The 20,093-nt window shown below is 49.2% G+C and overlaps 1 protein-coding gene across 3 annotated transcripts in view; it reads right to left on the bottom strand.

The window, feature by feature from the left end:
• CADM4 (cell adhesion molecule 4) overlaps window positions 1-20,093 on the bottom strand; it is a 1,244,810-nt gene that overhangs the window by 13,290 nt on the left and 1,211,427 nt on the right. For 2 of the 3 annotated variants that reach the window (XM_085615631.1, XM_085615633.1), the window contains exons 7-9: window positions 6,359-6,531; window positions 3,424-3,465; window positions 1,894-2,022 (exon numbers count right to left, since the gene is read on the bottom strand). In XM_085615631.1, the coding sequence (XP_085471757.1) occupies window positions 1,894-2,022; window positions 3,424-3,465; window positions 6,359-6,531 (344 nt within the window). The remainder of the gene's footprint in view (window positions 1-1,893; window positions 2,023-3,423; window positions 3,466-6,358; window positions 6,532-20,093) is intronic. The other variant, XM_085615632.1, reaches the window with a different exon arrangement.

Raw genomic sequence — 20,093 nt, 5'->3', positions numbered from 1 at the left:
TTCTCGACCTGGGTCTAATAACAACCAAAAGATTGCTTTTCGTAAATTCCCCCTAGCGCCTCAGTGGGACACAATGGTTTCCAAGCTCCAAGAATTGGAAGCTAACACAGGGGACCCGAACACATTATCTGAGGCTGGTACCCATGGTGCATCCCCCATCGGCAGGGGTGTTGAATAGCACTGACCTCCAGACTGGCTTGACTCTCGTGTTTCAGAACTTCATTACCACTGGGTCTGGACAGCACTGGCTCCCCTGGCTACACTAGATGCGACAGCAGGTCTCAAGTGACCTCCCTTTCCCTTCCTTGACTTAAGTTGTCCTCATTTTGTTGTACCCTATGTCCCCAGTTTGGTTCGAACTGCACTATATCTGAACCGTTCGCATGCCACTCGGTAGCGTGACTCATCAGTATTGGTCCGCCTTGCCCATGGATGCTACCCCATGATTTCTTGTGGTCATGGTGACCTACTCAGCTGTCTTTCACTTTGCTGTTGGGTACTGTACAGTATGCTTTTGGCAATCATTTTTCTTTTCTTTCTCTCTCGTTACATGAGCACTGCTCTGATTGTATGCTTAAAATGTGCAAAATTGTTACTCAATAAAAAGATTTCAACAAAAGGAATGCCTGAGGAGTTACCTGGCACCAGAGGACACCAGCAATGAGAGACCATCTGGCACTAGATGGTGTCAACAATGACCGAGGAGTTACCTGGCACCAATGTGTCAGTCATGATGGAGGAAGCAACTTGTACCAGAGGATGCCAGCAATGACTGAGGAGTCACCTGGCACCAGAGGACACCAGCAATGAGAGAGCATCTGGCACTAGAGGGTGTCAGCAATGACCAAGGAGTTACCCAGCGCCAAGAGTGTGTCAGCAATGATGGCTACAGAGACACAAATAAGAGCTGAGGGTCAATCTAGCACCAGTGGGCACCAAAAACAGCTAAAGGATCAGCTGGCAACGGAGAGCATCAGTTATGTTTTAAGGGCCCACCTGTCACCAGAGGTCACAAGCAATGGCTGAGGGGGCACTAGACACAAGAGGGAACAAGCTGCATTATTCATTAGGGACCTTCTGCCAACTGAGGTCATCAGCAATGACTCTGGGGTCAGAACTCTGAAGACTATAGAGTTTTGACCAATGAAGGTTCTTTGAAGGGTGGGAGGCCATCTCACACCATTGTAAGCCAGGAGTGGATTGAGCATCATCTGATAACAGCTGGTGCCAGCAATGCTGAGGGATAGTCCTCTAGAGTGAGTCCATGTGACATTAGAGGCCACCAAAAAGGCTCGCAGACCATGTGATCCATTGGAGTGCTTTGAAGTTACGCAGAGAGGACTGAGAGGTTCGGCAAGGGCTTATGGACCCTGTGACACCCAAGGGCCTCAACACCTAACTTGTCATTGTACACCCTAGTGACTAAAAGATGGATAAGGGACCATACTTAAAGACAACCTGGGATTGCCCCAGACATTTGCGGTAAGACAGCGGCAGGGGTTGTCTCTGGCATAAGAGAATAACATAGGGACCTCATCAATGGCTCGGGGTTTATCTCCTACCACAGTGGTGGTAGCAGTAGTTCAGTGACCATGTGACTTCCTAGTGTTCCATCAAGGACCTAGGGGTTGTGACTTCACATGGGCCTAGTTAGTGCTCAAGGCCCATATGAACATAGCAATGGACAGGAGGCCCTGATACACCCCAGAGGGTAAGCAGTTCCAAGGTCACTAATTTCCAGGGTTCCAAGCACAGCAAGGTCACCTCCTCTGCTCCAGTCCGCTGCAATTGTTTTGTTCAAATAACTCTACCCAATGACACAGCTGGCTGAGAACCTCTAACACCCAAGTCAACCACCACTGCAGAAGCCAGCAGGCACTGACTGTTACTCACCTTTCTGCCGGACTGAGCACCAGATCATGACGATGAGGACGCAGATAACCAGAAAGACCAGGATGGCGAGGATTCCTCCGATGATGGCGTAGGGCACGGATGACTGTGCCTCAATGATTGCACCAGGATCTGGAGGAGTGGTGAGGGTCAATGTGGAAGATTGAGAGAAGTTGATAGGGGATTTTGGAAAATAGAATAGCAAACAGATGGAGAAAAAGAAGCCAGATGAAGAAAGATATTTGGAGAGACAGGGGTGGGGCAGTAAGAAAACAGAAGCATTATAGAATAAGAGATATAGAGGTTGTGGGGACAAGGTTTGAGGTGTGGGAGAAAAACAAGAGTACAAAAAAAAGTTAGCTGCACAGAAACATTTCAATTTTCTACAACCTGTTGTTGTGCCTACCTACAATTAACTAACGTATTAGCATTAAGCAGTTCTTTCTCACAATCCAAGGGTCAAATCTCCCTTCTTTTCCTGTGCAGGCTTAAACCAGAATCCCAACCTGGTCTCCACTACAGACCCCTACAGCATGTGGATCATGCAATGTGGGTACAAGGGCAACCAACTGGAGTCAATATCAAGGCAAGATTTCCGTCACCTGTCTGCGGACTGTGGAGCCTGGGCAGCTAGTGGTTTTCTGAAGACCCCCATACTTTTTCCATTGCCTTCTGTAATTTCTAGCCTCTTCTCCTACGAGTATTTAAACTTTCCTTTCTACTTCCTCCCATTTTGTTGTCCCACAGGCCTCTATTTTGCATCCTTAATGCATCGCCTAATACCCCCAGGTTGCAGTCACCCTCACTCCCTCAGGTGGGCTATTAATCCATTTTTTTACAATCTGTAAATAAAGTCTCTCAATTCCTTTGCATGCCTACACCCTTCCTCCTGTCAGACTCACATCACTTTAAGATGAAAATGTCACCAGGGGACCATCTTGACTGCCATCTCTCTAAGGAGCAAATGTCTCGAGGAGGAGGTCATTTCAGACTGATATCGCTCTAAGGAGGAAACATCACATCACTAGAAGAAGACTGTCACTGACTGACTGACTGACTGACTGTGTTGTGTACCTGATCAGGCGCCAGGACGCCCCTTCGCTGGGGCAGCTGTGCGCCTAATAAAAGTGAATAACATAACATAACATAACATAACATCACTCTAAAGAGGAAACATCATCAAAAGGAGTCTGTATCTGACTGACATATCTGGATGACATCACTCTAAGGAGAAAACGTCACCAGAAGGAAACTGTATTCTACTGACATCACTCTAAGAACTAGGATAGGATAGGTCCCTGAAAGAAGACCCAAAACCAGGAAGAAAAATTCAAAAGCTCTATGAGATTTTAAGAGCCTCGTCAAATAATCACCACCACCACCACCACCATCACACCACACAGAGAGACACCACAGAGCAGGAAAACCTGATCATGCAAGGCTGGTAACTGGTGAAATCATAGAGCCCCATGCTGCAAGGCTGCGATATACGTAAATTCACCAAAGCCCAGGGTGAAGGTGCAAACACAGTACCTGAGTGGTGAACAGGTGGGGGGACAAATGTGTAGTTGAAATCTAGAAATGAGGGGTAAAAAAAGCACATCAAGAAAATAACAAAACAACACACACATGGTCATGCAAAACAGGTGGATGCAGGAGGATGGGATCTCTGGGTGTGCAAAACAAGACTTGGACACATACTATGCACCACATGCCATTTACAAATCCAAATTCAATTAAACAAGCCATGAGGTGCCGGAGGGATGAGAAGTCTTGTAATACCATGTACACATTGAACAGGGCAGTGTCATGAAACTAAGCCTATATTAAACCCAAGATTGAGGGTACCATGCACTGAGAACTGTTGATGTCGTTGATGTTGAGCTTGTGTTGTACAGAGATCGATCATAGTTTCTGAAGGTTAGCCTACCATGCACTAAGACCTATCACATTCCACAGAGTAGATCTTGGATGGTACAGCGAGCGACCATAGTCTCTGCATCGAGCTTCTCTTACATTGAAAGCTGTATTTACGTTTGTATGTGGTATTTGTATCCGGCAAATGTAGCCTAAAGGTAGGAGGGCACTGTTCATGGTTGGAGACCAGCATCAAATCACAGAGCGATTAGATAGGTAGCTGCTTTGTGGACTCTTAATGCCTTGTGATGTGGTGTTCTTTAAAGAGGTGTCTTCCATTCCTTCCTAAACAGGATCGGCGTCGAGGTGGTCCTGAAGGAGACTGGGATGTTGTTTCGGATCCTGAGTGCATAGGTGGAAAAAGTCTGGTGCATTGTTTTTTCATTTTTACCAGATGGTGTCCTGGCTGTGAGTGTGCAAAAACCACCACAGATGGTGAGCTTGCCTGCAAGATAAGTGGGAGTGCTGGTCGTTATGTCTTTGTAAATGATGCAGGCTGACAAGGGGGGGCTGAGGTCTTCCATCATGATGGGGGTGATATGATGATCATTTCTTCAGGCCCTGGGTGCCTAAGGGGGTGCCAGTGTGGAGTCATGGAGGCCATGGAGCAGGGCATTAATACCATCCAGCTGTGAGAGTTCGAGAGCTTGAACAACAGTTTTGAATTTGCTTTCTGGAAGAAATGGTTCCACTCTCTTTAGACGGTAGAGGTGGTACCAGGCAGTATTTTTTTTTTTTGGTTGGGACTGTATTCCCTTAGGAGAAGGTTAGTGTACAGGCGCAATTGAAGGGATTTGAAATGTAGTGAAAGTTGGGTTTCAAAGCATCAGGATTCATGTCATTGAGCCAGGTTAGTACTTTTCTTGTTGTTATTCTTGGCAAATAATTAGGATTCTGTCTTGGTTAGGATGAGTTCAGCCAGAGCCTCCAGGTCTGGATGATGTGCAGGTAGTGTTTCAGGTGTGGGATGCCTAAAGCAGAGGAGACTTTTAAGGAGAGTTGCTTATCATCTACATATTGGTGAATCTTGATGCTGTTACCTGTGAGTAGAACACCAAGCGGTTCCATGCAGAGGTTGAAGAACACAGGGGACGGTATAGAACCCTGGGGGACTCCGCAGGTGATAGGGATCTTTTGGGACCTAGAGGTTCCTGTGCAAATAAACCGGTGCCAGTTGAAATGGTGTGAGGGGAGCGAGTGAAGGACACTGACAGTAAGTCACATTCGAGACTCCAGGGTGGGTATGAAGGTGGGATGGTCAATTGTGCCGAAGGCAGGTGAGAGGACCAGCAATATCAGGGGGCAGATGCCGTCCTCATCTGTGGTCAATAGGGCATCATCTGCGATGTATGAGGTAGCAGTCTATGCTACAGCGAGGGCTGAAGTGAGACTGGGAGTTGTGCAGGAGAGGGTTAGTATTAATTTGATCTTAGAGTTGAATTTAAAACTCTTTTTCGATTTTCTAGCCAGTGAAGGGTAGGTGAGGGATGGGACAATAGTTGGCAGGGTCTAGTGGACGTTTCTCTAAGAGTGTGAGGATCCTGACTGCGGTTGGAGGTTTTGTGAAGATGTCATGAGTGAGATATGCATTGACAATGGTAACTGGGGGAGAGAGACTGCCCCTAGAGAGAGCGTTGATGAAGGATGAGGGTAAGACAAGACCTCCATAAGAAGAGCTATCATAGCCCCCGGAGTTTAGCCTTTTGCTCACTAAGAGTTATCCATGAAACTGAGACTATCCTGCTCTAGAAGCTACCTTGGTTCCTGAAGTTGATTCTATCATGCCCCTAGACCTTTCATAGTTCCTAGACGTGATTCAATCATGTATTAGCCACTATCATAGCCTCTGTAAATGATTCTATCTTACACCTTGTATCGTTATCATTGAAGTTCAATCTCTCCTACACTGAGCTATTTTAGATTATGAAGTTAAGGTTAGTAGCTATCAAAGTCACAGAAAATAAACACATCTTACAGCTGGCATCGCCAGTGCATAATTTGAGCTGGTGGTACCCGGTGCTATGCACCAGCACTTAACTGTCAACACCAGCTCTTATGACAGTCTGTCACATGGTGGGGCTGTTTATCCAATTAAGAGACAGCAATAGTTGTTTATTAATTCAATATACCTTAGAAATGGCTAACACATGTCACCTCATCAACTTGTATGGCGTTGGGGCCTGGAACAGTCTAAAATGTCACAGTTGTAGGAGTGTGATGGTTTGTAGTAGTGTTGATACTGTCATTGGCAGTGCTGGTAGGGGATTTGGGTGGTGCAAGCTGCTGTGGCCTCCTGACAAGGGCCCTGGCACTAATGTATTTACAAATCAAGCACTAGGCATCACAGTCCCTGAAATGGAGCCTTTTAAGCTTTAAAACCTATTCTGTATTCATAGATTTAAGACCCAGGACCAACCTGTTTGCCCACTCCCATCCAGAATTGTAGATGCGCTTTAGCACTCGTCCTGCTTGATGCTTTCCACTAAACAGGGGTAATGTTGAGCTGAAAGTGAAATGAGGGGTAAAAACAAAAGGCTAAGCGCCATCTTACCGTACACCACCAGCACATACTGGTCAGAGGCGCGCCCGTGCTTGTTGGCCACTTCACAGACGTAGGTGCCGTTGTCCATCATGCTGAGGGATGGGATGCTGAGGAGCTCCCCGTACACTTCTGCACGCTCCGGCATCGAGTCGTTCATGCGGCTCCATTGGATCTCCATTGGCCTAGGAGAAGAGAGACGGCAACAGCGGTTAATAGATGAATCCACTCACTGAGAACAATGCTTCCATCCTCTTGAACCAGGAGACTCAGGGTCTGAACTCGGCTGCGTCACATACTTTAATTCTATGATGGCAGCCAAACCATGTCATCATATTCCACGAATTGTTTATTTTAATTGCAATCACCCCCTTCCTCCCCCTCCCCAGGGAAGAGGATATCAGAGTACATTTCAAATGAATCTTGGGTGCAAAAAGCACTTCATGAAATCAGAGGTTCAGCCACCAATGGACTTAAAACCAAAAAGGCATCAGGAAAGGCATGGCGGGAGACTGTTCCCACCTACAAGCTGGAGTGACAGACAGCCAAGCCTTTGGGCTGGCCCTCAGAATGCTCAGCCCTGTGAAGGAGCACACTGGGATCAAGAGACCTGTCACTCCACAGAGCTCGCTGGTCAACCTGGCCAACTTGAAACAACCATGGTTAGTGTGAACCCAGGTTATGTATCCCAGTAGCAGATGTTTTTGCATTGAGAAGCTTACACCAAGATTCTAATAGTCAATTTAAATCAAAATAAGGTTTTGATGTAATTGGGTACAAGGTCTAGCGCAGATGGACAATGTCCCCTGACTAAAGGGATTACAGTGGCATCCATATCCTGGGGTCTTGAAAGAGATTAATAGGCAATGTCCTTCATTGTGTCTCCTCCTACCTTTCCAACCAACACCAGTTAGTTCACATGGGCACCACCCTATCCCAAAAGATCCCTCTCACCTGCGGAGTCCCCCAGGATCTCCGGTGATCTTCAACCTTTACATGGAGCTGGTTGCTGTGAGAAGTTGGCCTGGTATATGCTGTCCACTAATTAAAGTGGGCACCTTGTACCAGTCCAAACAACCCTTATTGATGAATAGGTTAAAGACAACCTTTATAGAAAGCTATCCTAGTGGTAGCAATGGAGAGCAGCCTTCAGGCTAAGTCTCGAAGGAATGTAAAGCAGCTTGTTTTACCAGATCAGAACCTCCTGAATGACCAAAGGGAAGAAGAACCACACAAGTGTTATACAAAATATATGTATTTATTACTAAACACTCTCTACTAACCTCTTTATGAGATTAGAGCACAAGGCACACAATACTGAATCAATAGAATGACAGTAAATAGCACAATACACAGCGGGCTACAGGGGGAGACCGAACCATATACTAAAAAAATGGTATAACAACAACAACTTCACTAGACACAGTGCCTAGAGCACGTAGAATCGCTGGGACCCCAAGGAACCACACAAAGGAGTGACACAGGGAACTCACGGAGGACGGGTGCAGTGTGAGAACACAGACACGAGCTCCGTACAACTCTATGGGATAGTCGCGGTTGGAAAATTACAGTTTAAGGACACTTCGGAGAGGACTTCAGGCAAACCGTTTAGAACATAGAAGGTTCTAAGGCCAGTAACCTTGTGAGTACCGAGATACCCGTGTTACCTATCCGAGAGGAGCCGGGATCATAGGGGTCAAGTGGTGTCGGAAACCCTCATCGTTTTCAATGGCGTGATGCGAAGAAGTGCTGCTGCCGGGAATATGAAAAGTCTCCAGTGGAATCCAAGTCTGGATCTGAGGTGAGAAGCACCTGAAAGCAGAGGAGACAGAGTCTGGGTCACTTCAGGGTGACCAGGGGCTTGGTAGACGAATGCCCACCGATGTCGGGTGCTTCAGGTGAGAAGATCGGATGCTTGACTCTGCAGCCACGGGGACTAGGAGATGTCGAAGATGACCAAAGTCCAGAGGTGTGCTGTCCCACGTAGGATGTCGAGTGCTGGGGGGGGTCAGTGGCCGGATTGAATACCATCAAGCCTTGGCAACTGCGACCCACGCTGGAAGAGGAAACAAGCTACGGTGAGGACCAGCAAGGTCCTGGGGACTCTCCAAGCAGTGGAGAGTCGGGGCACGTCTGGAGCAACCAGGGAAGCCCAAGGAAATTCAAAGTTACCTTCACAGGGACCCACAGGCCAACGGACCAGAGATCGCCAAGGGACCTTGAGCTGAATCACGAAATACCAGCCCACGGAACACTCGTGGAGTGTAGGCCGGAAATCTTTGGTGGTAATACTGCTCGGTATCAGGACTACACGTAGCCCTAAGCATAGCCTCAGGGATTACCAAAAAGCATATGCTGCTGCAAAAGTACACGGTGCACACAGGGTTAGGGTTGCACGGTCCCCATGAGGGATACTGGTCTCAGGATTGCTAAGAGGTCAGGTCAACCTCAGGGACTCTCAGGAACCCACCTCCTGTGTTGCAGAAATCTTCGGAGTCCTCAGGAGTTCGGGAGATGCAAACCGGTCAGATGCGTTAAGGTGCCTGCTGCTGCAGGGGAGTAACTCCTTTACGCAAAGGGAGATTCTTCTGTCGTCCAGCGAAGTGTAGACCGTCGAAGAACCTGGTTTCTGCTTGCAGACTTTAGTCCAGGTAAAATCTAAATTCCTGTGGTCAGGGTTCCTTCTTTATACCCAAGGAAGGGGTTGGACAAACTCTGGGGACCCACCTATGGGAGGGTCAGGACAGAGGGGTGGGTACACCCATGTCCTTTGTCCAGTTTCGTGCCAGAGCAGGAGCAAATTGCTCCTGCAACTGGTTTGAGCTGGACTATGCACAGGAACACCAAATGTGCCCCCAGTGCAGACTTTCTGGCACTCTGAGACTACACCCACCCAGCCCCAATACACTAAAGCCTGCCTGGGAGGTGGTCACACCTCCCTGTGACAGGAAGCCTATAGTCAGGCCTTCCTCTGCTCGAGCTTGGCTCTGCAGCAGGAGGGCTGACTCGTGTCTGTGGCTGTCAGCATCCATTTTGTGATGCCCAGGTCGAGAAAGGTGGTACCGGGTGTACCGGTGTTTCACATAAGTCCCTCTGGAAGGGTGGAATCATATGATGTATATATTGAGAGGGTAACTGTTCCTAAAAAAAATGCTGAAGAGATGTTATGTGTGCTGTTAGTGCGGTCGGGTGAAAAGTGAGTGTGGGGAATTTCTCCTTTAGAATATAGTGCCCTCACACACCCTTTCGAGTGTCATGCTTCATCATCGGGCGTTGCTCCTTGTGGGGGTGGCGCTGCAGTCCCCCACGGGCCCCGCAAGAGGGCTCTTTATCGGAGATCTTTTATGGAGACGCCGCAGTTGTGCATGGGGGTGTGTGGGCCTATAAAAAGGGAGGTGAGTTGGTGCGTTAAAAATGCTATGCGGAGCCCAGAACCTAAGTTTTTATTCACGACTCCGTGTAGCAAAGATTAAAAATGATCCTGGAGCTCTTCTTTGGAAAGAATGATTGAGGGCAGGTGTTAGAGTCGGGGATCTCTGATTGGCGCAAGTATGTCCTTGTGTCAAGCAGGGACCCTCTCCTCCACGTCAGGGCAAAGGATAACCCCTTTTGGAATGACCCTTGCTCACCCTCTAGGTGCGTGGCGTGAGCAGCCAAGGCGATTCTTCAGGCGTTGTTGGTTAAGCACTTACAATCACACACACAGTAAATACATCAATCCCCCCAGAAACGGACACCAGGCTTAGATATGGGAAAATACGCTTCTTTATATAAAAATAGTTATCTCAATATGCAGATTTATCACAAGACTAGTAAAGTTGTTTTGATGCTACCAGATTATCAAGCAGGCAAACGGTTCTTTAAGCGGATGCTCTTTTAGTCTCTTTTCAATGTCACTTGGGAGATTCCAGTCTTTGACTTACTTCAGGCCTACCGCGGCTCACGCATCGGTCGTGGGCGCGCTCGCGCCGTGCACAGCCCCTCCCGGTGGCTACCGGGCAGCGGCGGTGAGACGGGCGTGCGGTGAGGATTTAACGGGGAAGTAAGGCGGTGCGGGCCCCGAGCCCGATACTGGAATTCCGGTAGCACTGTTGCGAGGAGAGAGTCGGCACAGATCGGTGCGACTCTCGGCTTTGGGGAAGTGTTCTTGGATCCTCAATCAGCGGGTGTGGGCAGCAGGCAGGCGCGGCCAGCGACCCTTAGCACGGCGGTGCAGGGGGGTTTCCACAGCGGGGGCGGCGCGGCCTGAGATGTCCGGGGATAGCGAAGCGGGGTCACAAGGCACGGTCAGTGCAGCTGGGTGACCCGGCGTAGATCACAGTCGTCGGACGGACTCCGGCGGGAGGGGTGACAGCGCGTTCAGCGCGCTCCAGTGGCAGCCGGTGACAGGGGCGCAGGCAACCTAGCCCGGGGACAGAGAGCGGCTCCGGACGGAGCGGGGCTCTCACGGGGTTAAGGCAGGCAAGCTCCTGAGTGTCACGGCCCTAGGAGGGGCGATGAGGGGCGCAGTCTCTTTCCAGCGGGATGCACACACGGCTCGAATTGGAGGACGAGCAAGAGCACAGAGAACCCACTAGTCCTGGGGTTCAGTTCAGGGGGCAAGCTCAGATCAAGCCCTTGGAGAATGTTCAAGCACAAAGTAGCAAAGTCTTTTCAGAGAGTCTTTTCCTCTCCTTTCTCAGCAAGGCAAGCAGCAGGGCAGTCCTTCCAGCGTCTTCTTCTCCTTCTAGTCGGGCAGAGGTCCTTTGTGGTAAAACAGGATTCTGATTTCTTAGGAGCTAGGCTCCTACTTTTATACCACATTTCCTTTGTTCTCTCAGGCCAGGGGGGCCTTCGCATAACCGTTCTCAGTCCTGAGCACTTTGTTGGGGGGTACTCTGACCTCTGCTTTCAGTGTGAGGGGCAGGCACATCAGCCGCTCCACAGGAGGTGGAGCCGGCATTCAGGGGACAAGTACTTTCAGGAGCACCTTGTGGACAGCGCTTCGCCCGTCCTGGCCAGGTGCAGGCTGAGTCATCAGTCGCTCCCCAGGGGGCGGAGCCAGCATTGTGGTGGTGGAGCACTGCCCTATTCAGAGGCCAAGGGGCACTCCCACCTCCCACCAAGGTGTCCTCCTGCCATTCGCTGCCTGTCATCCCCCCAGCCCTGTCACTCACATGGCCCAGACAGTCAGATACACGCACAGCAGAGGCGGCTGAAATGATTAAGCGAGTAAATACCGACTTTCTAAAAGTCGTATTTACAAACCCAGGATAGTAAAATAAACTTGGCTACAAGAAGTATTTTATCATCCCGAGTTCAGGCATACTAAACATATCTTTCTACCATGTTCCCCGAGCCTGCTGGGATTATAGGATGTAATAATTCCAGCAGCTCATCGGGCCTAAGGGGAGCAGGTAGCCTTGCAATAGTGAACTACGACTATGGCGGTAATTCACTACTAGGACAGGCCACACAACCAGGGCCTGTCCTACCTTACACCTACAACGCACCCTGCCCGTGGGCCTACCATAGGGGTGACTAACATGAGGCTAAGGGAAGGTTCTGGAGGCTGGCAAGTGTGGGCACTTGCCCAGCCGGCGGGACAGTACGGGACTGCACGCGGGGTCTGCGGTGGCAGACCCAGGACACATTTTACCTGGCCGCTGTTGTGGGTGGCGCAACCAGCGCTGCAGCCCACTAGCGCCATTGGCATTCACAAGCCCTGGCACTCCGGGTGCACTTTACTGGGGGCTGACAGTGAATCCAATGAACCAATTATGAATATCAATCAATGTATACTTTATCTAGGGAGCACTTGCGCTGCGGCACGGATTAGCCGTGGCGCGGCGCCCTGAGCGGACAACACCAGCAAAACAATCGAGGCACACCATCAAAAAGTGGAAGGGAAACTCACGCCAAGGTGCCAGGTCTAACAGCAGGTGTGTAATAAACTGCTATTCTCAGGATGGGTGAGTGGAAGTCCTACACCCTATATCCGGTCCTGACGAAGCGCTAATGGATCCCTTAAGGACCAGCATTAATGCGCGAAACATGTTGACCCCATATTTGTAGGACTTCCACTCACCTGAGGGAGCACGGGTACTGGACCTTTCTCTAATTATGCTCCCGGTCCCCCATTCTATTTGTATTACGATGGAATCATATGATTCCAAGGTGTTTGACACCAAACACGACATGTTTCTAAGCAGCCGTTTTAAAGTTAGCATTTACCGCGAGGTTATAATGCACTTAAATATATATGGTTGGCTGCATCCCAGACAACCCTGGAAAATAGGTTTCGAAGGCTGCAGAGGGGCTCTGCCCATGCAGGGGCACCCTCTCACATAAAACCCAGCACCCTGCATTCAGGATAGATAAGGCCTTTCATAGGGGTGACTGTTAGGTTTATATGTGCAGTGATTTAGAATAGATATAGGTAACCTATATCTAAGTAAGGGGTGCATGCACCACCTTACACAGGCTGCAGTAGCAGACCTGTGGTGTCATTTTGAATGGCCACTCAGGGGTGGCACAATACATGCTGCAGCCCCTGGGAGGCCTCTGGGGTACCTAGGCCCTGGGTATGGTGTACCATATACTAGGGACTGATAGGGTACCTCAGTATCCAATCTGGAGTGTACATAAAGTATATGCACAACCAATTTAGGGAGAAAGTAGATAAACTGGGGTCCTGATTACAAGAATTCCAGTCAGACTAATCAAAAACCAGCAAAAAAACAGGAAAAAAAGTGGGGGTACCGTGCAGTCAGATTTCACCTTCCTACTGTTGCCTCTCCACTCCCAGATAACAGAATCAATATTCGCCAATATGCTGATGATACATCACTCTACCTGAAAGTTTCTTCTGCTTCAGACATCCAATGCCTAGGACACTGCTTGCCCATCACACAGGACTCGATGCCCAACACCTAGCTGGAGCTCAACCCAACCAAGACAGAATTCTTGTTATTTGCCAAGAACAAAAATCAAGAAATAGTACAAAGTGGCTCAAAGGCATGAACATCGGCAGCTTCGAAATCCAGATTTCGCCGAATGCCAGGACACTTGTTGTCATTCTAGATAACAATTTCACAATCAAGGCACACGTTGCCAAAGAGCACAAAGATGGCTCAGTAGCACCTCTCTTTTCAAAGGAAACTGAACACATTTCTTGCAGAAAAGAACGTAAGAACTGCTGTTCGTGTCACTCTGCTCCATAGCCTCCCAAACTCCACAGCGGCACTTGTTACGGGCATCCTGCACACCGTAGCACCTCTCATCTAGGTCCTGAAGAAATCAAATCACCGCTATCCTGGTGGTGCGCCATTGGATGCCCTTGTAGGCCTGCAGCATCGTCATTACCAGGTGCGTCTATGATGGTTCTCTGCACACCCACAGCCAGGACACAGTCCGGCTGCAAACTAAGAAGCTAACAAGCCTTCTCCATCAATGCACTCAAGACGAGGTCCAACATCCCGTATCCATCAGGACTGCCCAAACGCTGCTCCAATTTAGGAAAGAGTTGAGGGTTACCTCTTTTAAGAATACTAAATCCTAATGCGTTAACTGTCTACAAACCAGCGACTTTACTATCACTTGTTGATTTTGATTTGTTGCTGACCCTGTACAGTATCCAGTGCCTTTTGGTTGTTTGCTCTAAAGAAATATCCCACAGGCAGCCCACATAGAGTGCACAGAGGATGTACACTTGTGCCATAGGAAGCAGCACACATCTCTCATCAGGGGCTGCTCAAAGTCTCTAATGCAGAGTGTCACAGAGGGCCTGATTTAGATCTCAGTGGACGTTTACTCCGTCACAGCGGTGAGAGATATCCCGTTCGCCGAAATATAAATCCCATTATGTCCTAGGAGATGTGTAGTTGAGCTGACGGATATCCGTCACTGTTGTGATCGAGTAACCCGTCCACCGAGATACGGAACCACAATCTTCGATCATTTCACAACTGAACTTCAACAAATGGCCACCCATCCACTTGCCAACATCACTCGCCAACACTCTCGCTCGACCAATTAGGAGAGGCTTGAAACTGATGTCACAATGCACGTCACAACCCCACAGGACGCCATCAGACAAAGCAATGTCATGAAATGATTATTGTCGGTGACTGATCTTGATGCTGGACATGGATGGAGAAGAGGGCCGGCTGTTTCTCTCTTCACATCGAGTGAGGAGTAAAACGCCAGCCCTCTCCTCCATGTCCTGCAGTATAGTTTGGCCGCGCTGCAGAAAACTGTTCATGAAAAGCCTGCAGTGAAGTTCAGTCCTTTGACTGCGCTCCATAGACGTGTTTCAGAAACAGGGCACAGAGGACACAGCTGTACCTTTGCGATGAGGCTACATTCAGTCCCTAACAGGTACAATAACTTCCTAGCGCGCCGGATGTCCTCAGGCCCTCCACACCACTGCGGAACTCTCTGCCAACCCACAAACTGGCCAACAGAACACGGTCTCTGGAACTACTCAAAGATTTCAGATGTGACGCCAGCTTCGCCACAGATCACACCTGTGTACAAGACGCCTCTGCGCGCAGTCCGACTTGCATTTTGTTTTCTTTTCCTTCCCTTGAGATTCTACTCACTCTTTACATCGGAATCTAAGGAGGATCCTGTGCAGAAAACTTAGCAAAGATGTTTAAAAGCGCAGACGAAACGGGAGGAAGCCTTGGCTACCCCTCAGTCATAAGAGGAAGTGTGCACTGCGAGGAGAAGGAGAAGAGAGGAAAGGGAAGAGAGAGAGAGCTATGGAGAGAGAGAGAGAGAGAGAGAGAGAGAGAGAGAGCGCTATGGAGAGAGAGAAAGGATCCGGAATACCCCTCAGTCAGAAGAGGAGGTGTGAACTGTGAGGAGAGGGAGCAGAGAGGAAAGGGAGGGAGAAGAGAGGAAAGACAGAGAGAGAGGGGGAGAGATAGAGAGAGAGAGAGAGAGAGAGAGAGAGAGAGAGAGAGATAGGATCCGAGATACCCCTCTGTCAGAAGAGGAAGAGTGAACTGTGAGGGTAAGGAAAAGAGAGGAAAGGGTGGGAAAAGAGAGGAAAGGGAGGGAAAAGAGAGGAAAGGGAGGGAGGGAGAAGAAAGGAAAGACAGAGAGAGAGGGAGAAATACAGACAGAGCTATGGAGAGAGAGGTTCCGCGATACCCCTCAGACAGAAGAGGAAGTGTGAACTCTGAGGAGAGGGAAAAGAGAGGAACTGGAGAGAGAAGAGAGGAAAGACAGAGAGAGGAAGAGATAGAAAGAGAGCTACAGACAGAGAGAGAGGATCTCGGAGTACCCCCTCAGTCAGAAGAGGAAGTGTGAACTGCGAGAAAAAGGAGAAGAGAGGAAGGGGAGGCAGGGAGAAAAAGCAAAGACAGAGAGAGTGGCAGGGAGAGATAGCGAGAGAGCTATGGCGAGAGAGGGAAGAAGATCTGGGGTACCCCTCAGTCAGAAGAGGAAGTGTGAACTGTGAGGAGAGGGAGAAGAGAGGAAATGGAGAGAGTGGAAGGGGAGGGAGAAGAGAGGAAAGACAAAGGGAGGGAGAGATAGAGAGAGCTATGGCAAGAGAGGGAAGAAGATCCGGGGACGTCCCAGTCAGAAGAGGAAGTGTGAACTGTGAGGAGAGGGAGCAGAGAGGAAAGGGAGCGAGAAGAGAGGAAAGACAGAGAGAGGGAGAGAGAGAGAGAGATAAAGAGAGAGTTACGGACAGAGAGAGAGGATCTGGGGTACCGCTTCAGTCAGAAGAGGAAGTGTGAACAGCAAGAAGATGGAGAAGAGAGGAGAGGGAGGGAGAAGAAAGGAAAGACAGAGAGAGAGAGAGAGAGAGAGAGAGAGAGAGGATGCAGTGTACCCCTCGGTCAGAAGGGGAAGGGGAAGTATGAACTGCGAGGACAGGGAGAAGAAAGGAAAGGGAGGGAGGGAGAAGAGAGGAAAGACAGAGAGAGCGAGGGAGAGATAGAGAGAGAGCTATGGACGGAGAGAGAGGATCTGGGGTACGCCCTCAGTCAGAAGAGGAAGTGTGAACTGCGAGGAGAGGGAGAAGAGAGCAAAGGGGGTGTGAAGAGACGAAAGGGAGGGAGAAGAAAAGAAAGACACAGAGACTGAGAGGTAGAGATAGAGAGAGAAATATGGAGAGAGAGGGAGGATCCGGGGTACCCCTGAGTCAGAAGAGGAAGCGTGAACTATGAGGTTAGGGAGCAGGGAGGGAAGGGAGAGAGAAGAGAGGGAAGGGAGAGAGGAAAGACAGAAAGAACTGGTAGCACTTTGTATTTTCTGCTGGTATTGGTACTGCTCTTTGCATTGTGCGCTTTATTGCTGGACCCGCTGTTGGTCAAGTTTGTAGTAATATGGCGAGAAAGGCCCCATCCTTTTAAACGCTAGGATTCTCCTCCTTGATATAAGTTCCAAGGGGATTGTTCATCATTATTGCTGCTATGGTCTGATTCAGGCACTTTAGTTTGCGCCCCTAATGGGCTTTTATAATTATTCATATACTGTTTATGAACATTTTATGAGTCTACGTTTATGGTTTTTATTAACTAATAAACTAAATTGACCGGCTGAGATTTACATATTTACTTGTGATTGGCCCTGAGAAAGCGCAGAATAACTTGGGAAAAATGTGTTGGTCCATGGTTGTACAGTAAAGGAGAAGTAATATATGTAATAAAGAATTAACCTATTCAAACTGAATAGTGTCAAAGCTCCTCATTATGTAGTCATGTACTCAGTGATGTGTTGTATTTGAAGGGCGGGGCAGGCTTCTTTCATGGCCGTGGCCCATGATGAGTTGCATTTGAAGGGCGGGTCAGGGATCTAGCATAGGCGTGACCCATGGTGTGTTGCATTTGAAAGGCAGGGCAGGTTTCTTGCATAGGCGTGGCCCATGGTGTGTTGCATTTGAAAGGCGGGGCAGGTTTCGAACATGGGGATGGCCCATGGTGTGTTGCATTTGAAGGGCGGGGCAGGTTTCTTACATAGGCGTGACCCATGGTGTGTTGCATTTGAAAGGCGGGGCAGGTTTCTTACATAGGCGTGACCCATGGTGTGTTGCATTTGAAAGGCGGGGCAGGTTTCTTACATAGGCGTGGCCCATGGTGTGTTGCATTTGAAAGGCGGGGCAGGTTTCGAACATGGGGATGGCCCATGGTGTGTTGCATTTGAAGGGCAGGGCAGGTTTCTTGCATAAGCGTGGCCCATGGTGTGTTGCATTTGAAGAGCAGGGCAGGTTTCTTTAATGGGCTTGGCCTATGGTGTGTTGCATTTGAAGGGCGGGCAGGTTTCTTGCATAGGCGTGGCCTAGGGTGTGTTGCATTTGAAAGGCGGGGCAGGTTTCTTGCATAGGCGTGGCCCATGGTGTGTTGCATTTGAAGGGCGGGCAGGTTTCTTGCATAGGCGTGGCCTAGGGTGTGTTGCATTTGAAAGGCGGGGCAGGTTTCTTGCATAGGCGTGGCCTATGGTGTGTAGCATTTGAAAGGCGGTGCAGGTTTCTAACATGGGCGTGGCACATGGTGTGTTGCATTTGATGGGCAGGGCAGGTTTCTTGCATAGGCGTGGCCCATGGTGTGTTGCATTTGAAGAGCAGGGCAGGTTTCTTGCATAGGCGTGGCCTATGGTGTGTTGCATTTGAAAGGTGGGGCAGGTTTCTTGAATAGGCGTGGCCCATGGTGTGTTGCATTTGAAAGGCGGGGCAGGTTTTTTGCATAGGCGTGGCCCATGGTGTGTTGCATTTGAAAGGCGGGGCAGGTCTCTTGCATAGGCGTGGCCCATAGTGTGTTGCATTTGAAAGGCGGGGCAGGTTTCTTACATAGGCGTGGCCCATGATGTGTTGCATTTGAAAGGCGGGCAGGTTTCTTACATAGGCGTGGCTCATGGTGTTTTGCATTTGAAAGGCGGGGCAGGTTTCTTACATAGGCGTGGCCCATGGTGTGTTGCATTTGAAGAGCAGGGCAGGTTTCTTTAATGAGCTTTGCCTATGTTGTGTTGCATTTTAAAGGCGGCGCAGGTTTCTTACATAGGCGGTGCCCATGGTGTGTTGCATTTGAAAGGCGGGGCAGGTTTCTTGCATAGTCGTGGCCTACGGTGTGTTGCATTTGAAAGGCTGGGCAGGTTTTTTGCATAGGCGTGGCCCATGGTGTGTTGCATTTGAAAGGCGGGGCAGGTTTCTTGCATAGGCGTGGCCCATGGTGTGTTGCATTTGAAAGGCTGGGCAGGTTTCTTACATAGGCGTGGCCCATTGTGTGTTGCATTTGAAAGGCGGCGCAGGTTTCTTGCATAGGCGTGGCCCATGGTGTGTTGCATTTGAAAGGCGGGGCAGGTTTCTTACATAGGAGTGGCCCATGGTGTTTTGCATTTGAAAGGCGGGGCAGGTTTCTTACATAGGCGTGGCCCATGGTGTGTTGCATTTGAAGAGCAGGGCAGGTTTCTTTAATGGGCTTTGCCTATGTTGTGTTGCATTTTAAAGGCGGGGCAGGTTTCTTACATAGGCGTGGCCCATGGTGGGTTGCATTTGAAAGGTGGGGCAGGTTTCTTGCATAGGCGTGGCCTACGGTGTGTTGCATTTGAAAGGCTGGGCACGTTTTTTGCATAGGCGTGGCCCATGGTGTGTTGCATTTGAAAGGCGGGGCAGGTTTCTTGCATAGGCGTGGCCCATGGTGTGTTGCATTTGAAAGGCTGGGCAGGTTTCTTACATAGGCGTGGCCCATTGTGTGTTGCATTTGAAAGGCGGGGCAGGTTTCTTACATAGGCGTGGCCCATGGTGTGTTGCATTTGAAAGGCTGGGCAGGTTTCTTACATAGGCGTGGCCCATGGTGGGTTGCATTTGAAAGGCGGAGCAGGTTTCTTACATAGGCGTGGCCCATGGTGTGTTGCATTTGAAAGGCGGGGCAGGTTTCTTGCATAGGCATGGCCCATGGTGTGTTGCATTTGAAAGGCGGGGGAGGTTTCTTACATAGGAGTGGCCCATGGTGTTTTGCATTTGAAGATCAGGGCAGGTTTCTTTAATGTGCTTTGCCCATGGTGTGTTGCATTTGAAAGGCGGAAGGGTTTCTTGCATAGGCGTAGCCTACGGTGTGTTGCATTTGAAAGGCGGGGCAGGTTTTTTGCATAGGCGTGGCCCATGGTGTGTTGCATTTATCATTTTTTTAGATAACCTAGGCACCTCTTTAGCTCACAAAGTTGATCACCCCAGTTTTAATGTGCTAGGGGACTTTAACTTCCAATTGGAAAAATGTGCCGATCCAGATACAAAAGCACTTTTAGATCAAATGGACAGCGTAGAGATGGGTCATCTTGCGATGGATTCAACCCACAATGCGGGACACTGCCTAGATGGTATTAACCCTGACAACCCCCTTCCTTTGATCTGGTCTGACCATAAGGCTGTTCTTTTCGATATTGAATTGCCACAAAAAAATCATCCTAAAACACCCAGAGAACTCTATGTCGGTCGCCCTCGGAAGAAAGTTGAGGCTAGATCTCCTAACTCGACTCTGCTAAAAGCTCTACCTAAGTTGTTCACTGATTCTGATCAAGCCGCCACTCAATGCCGCTCTTGGCTTGACTCAGCTATGACACAATTAGCGCCCCCTAAACAGTGTCATCGGTCCAGGAGAACACCTTCAGAACCATGGTTCAGTGACACCTGGGAACCCAGAAACAACTATGTCGCAAATTAGAGAGGAAGTGGAGACTTGAAGAAATGCATTTACTGAAATGGATTATAAATCATCCCTTCAAACCTATAAAAAAATATTCTCAGGGAAAAGGCTTT

The sequence above is a fragment of the Triturus cristatus genome, chromosome 7 (genome assembly GCF_964204655.1).
Source record: "Triturus cristatus chromosome 7, aTriCri1.1, whole genome shotgun sequence".
In the NCBI taxonomy this organism is placed as follows: domain Eukaryota; kingdom Metazoa; phylum Chordata; class Amphibia; order Caudata; family Salamandridae; genus Triturus; species Triturus cristatus.
The sequence above is the reverse complement of the archived record's forward strand: the minus strand, read 5'-3'. Positions and strand labels throughout refer to the sequence as shown.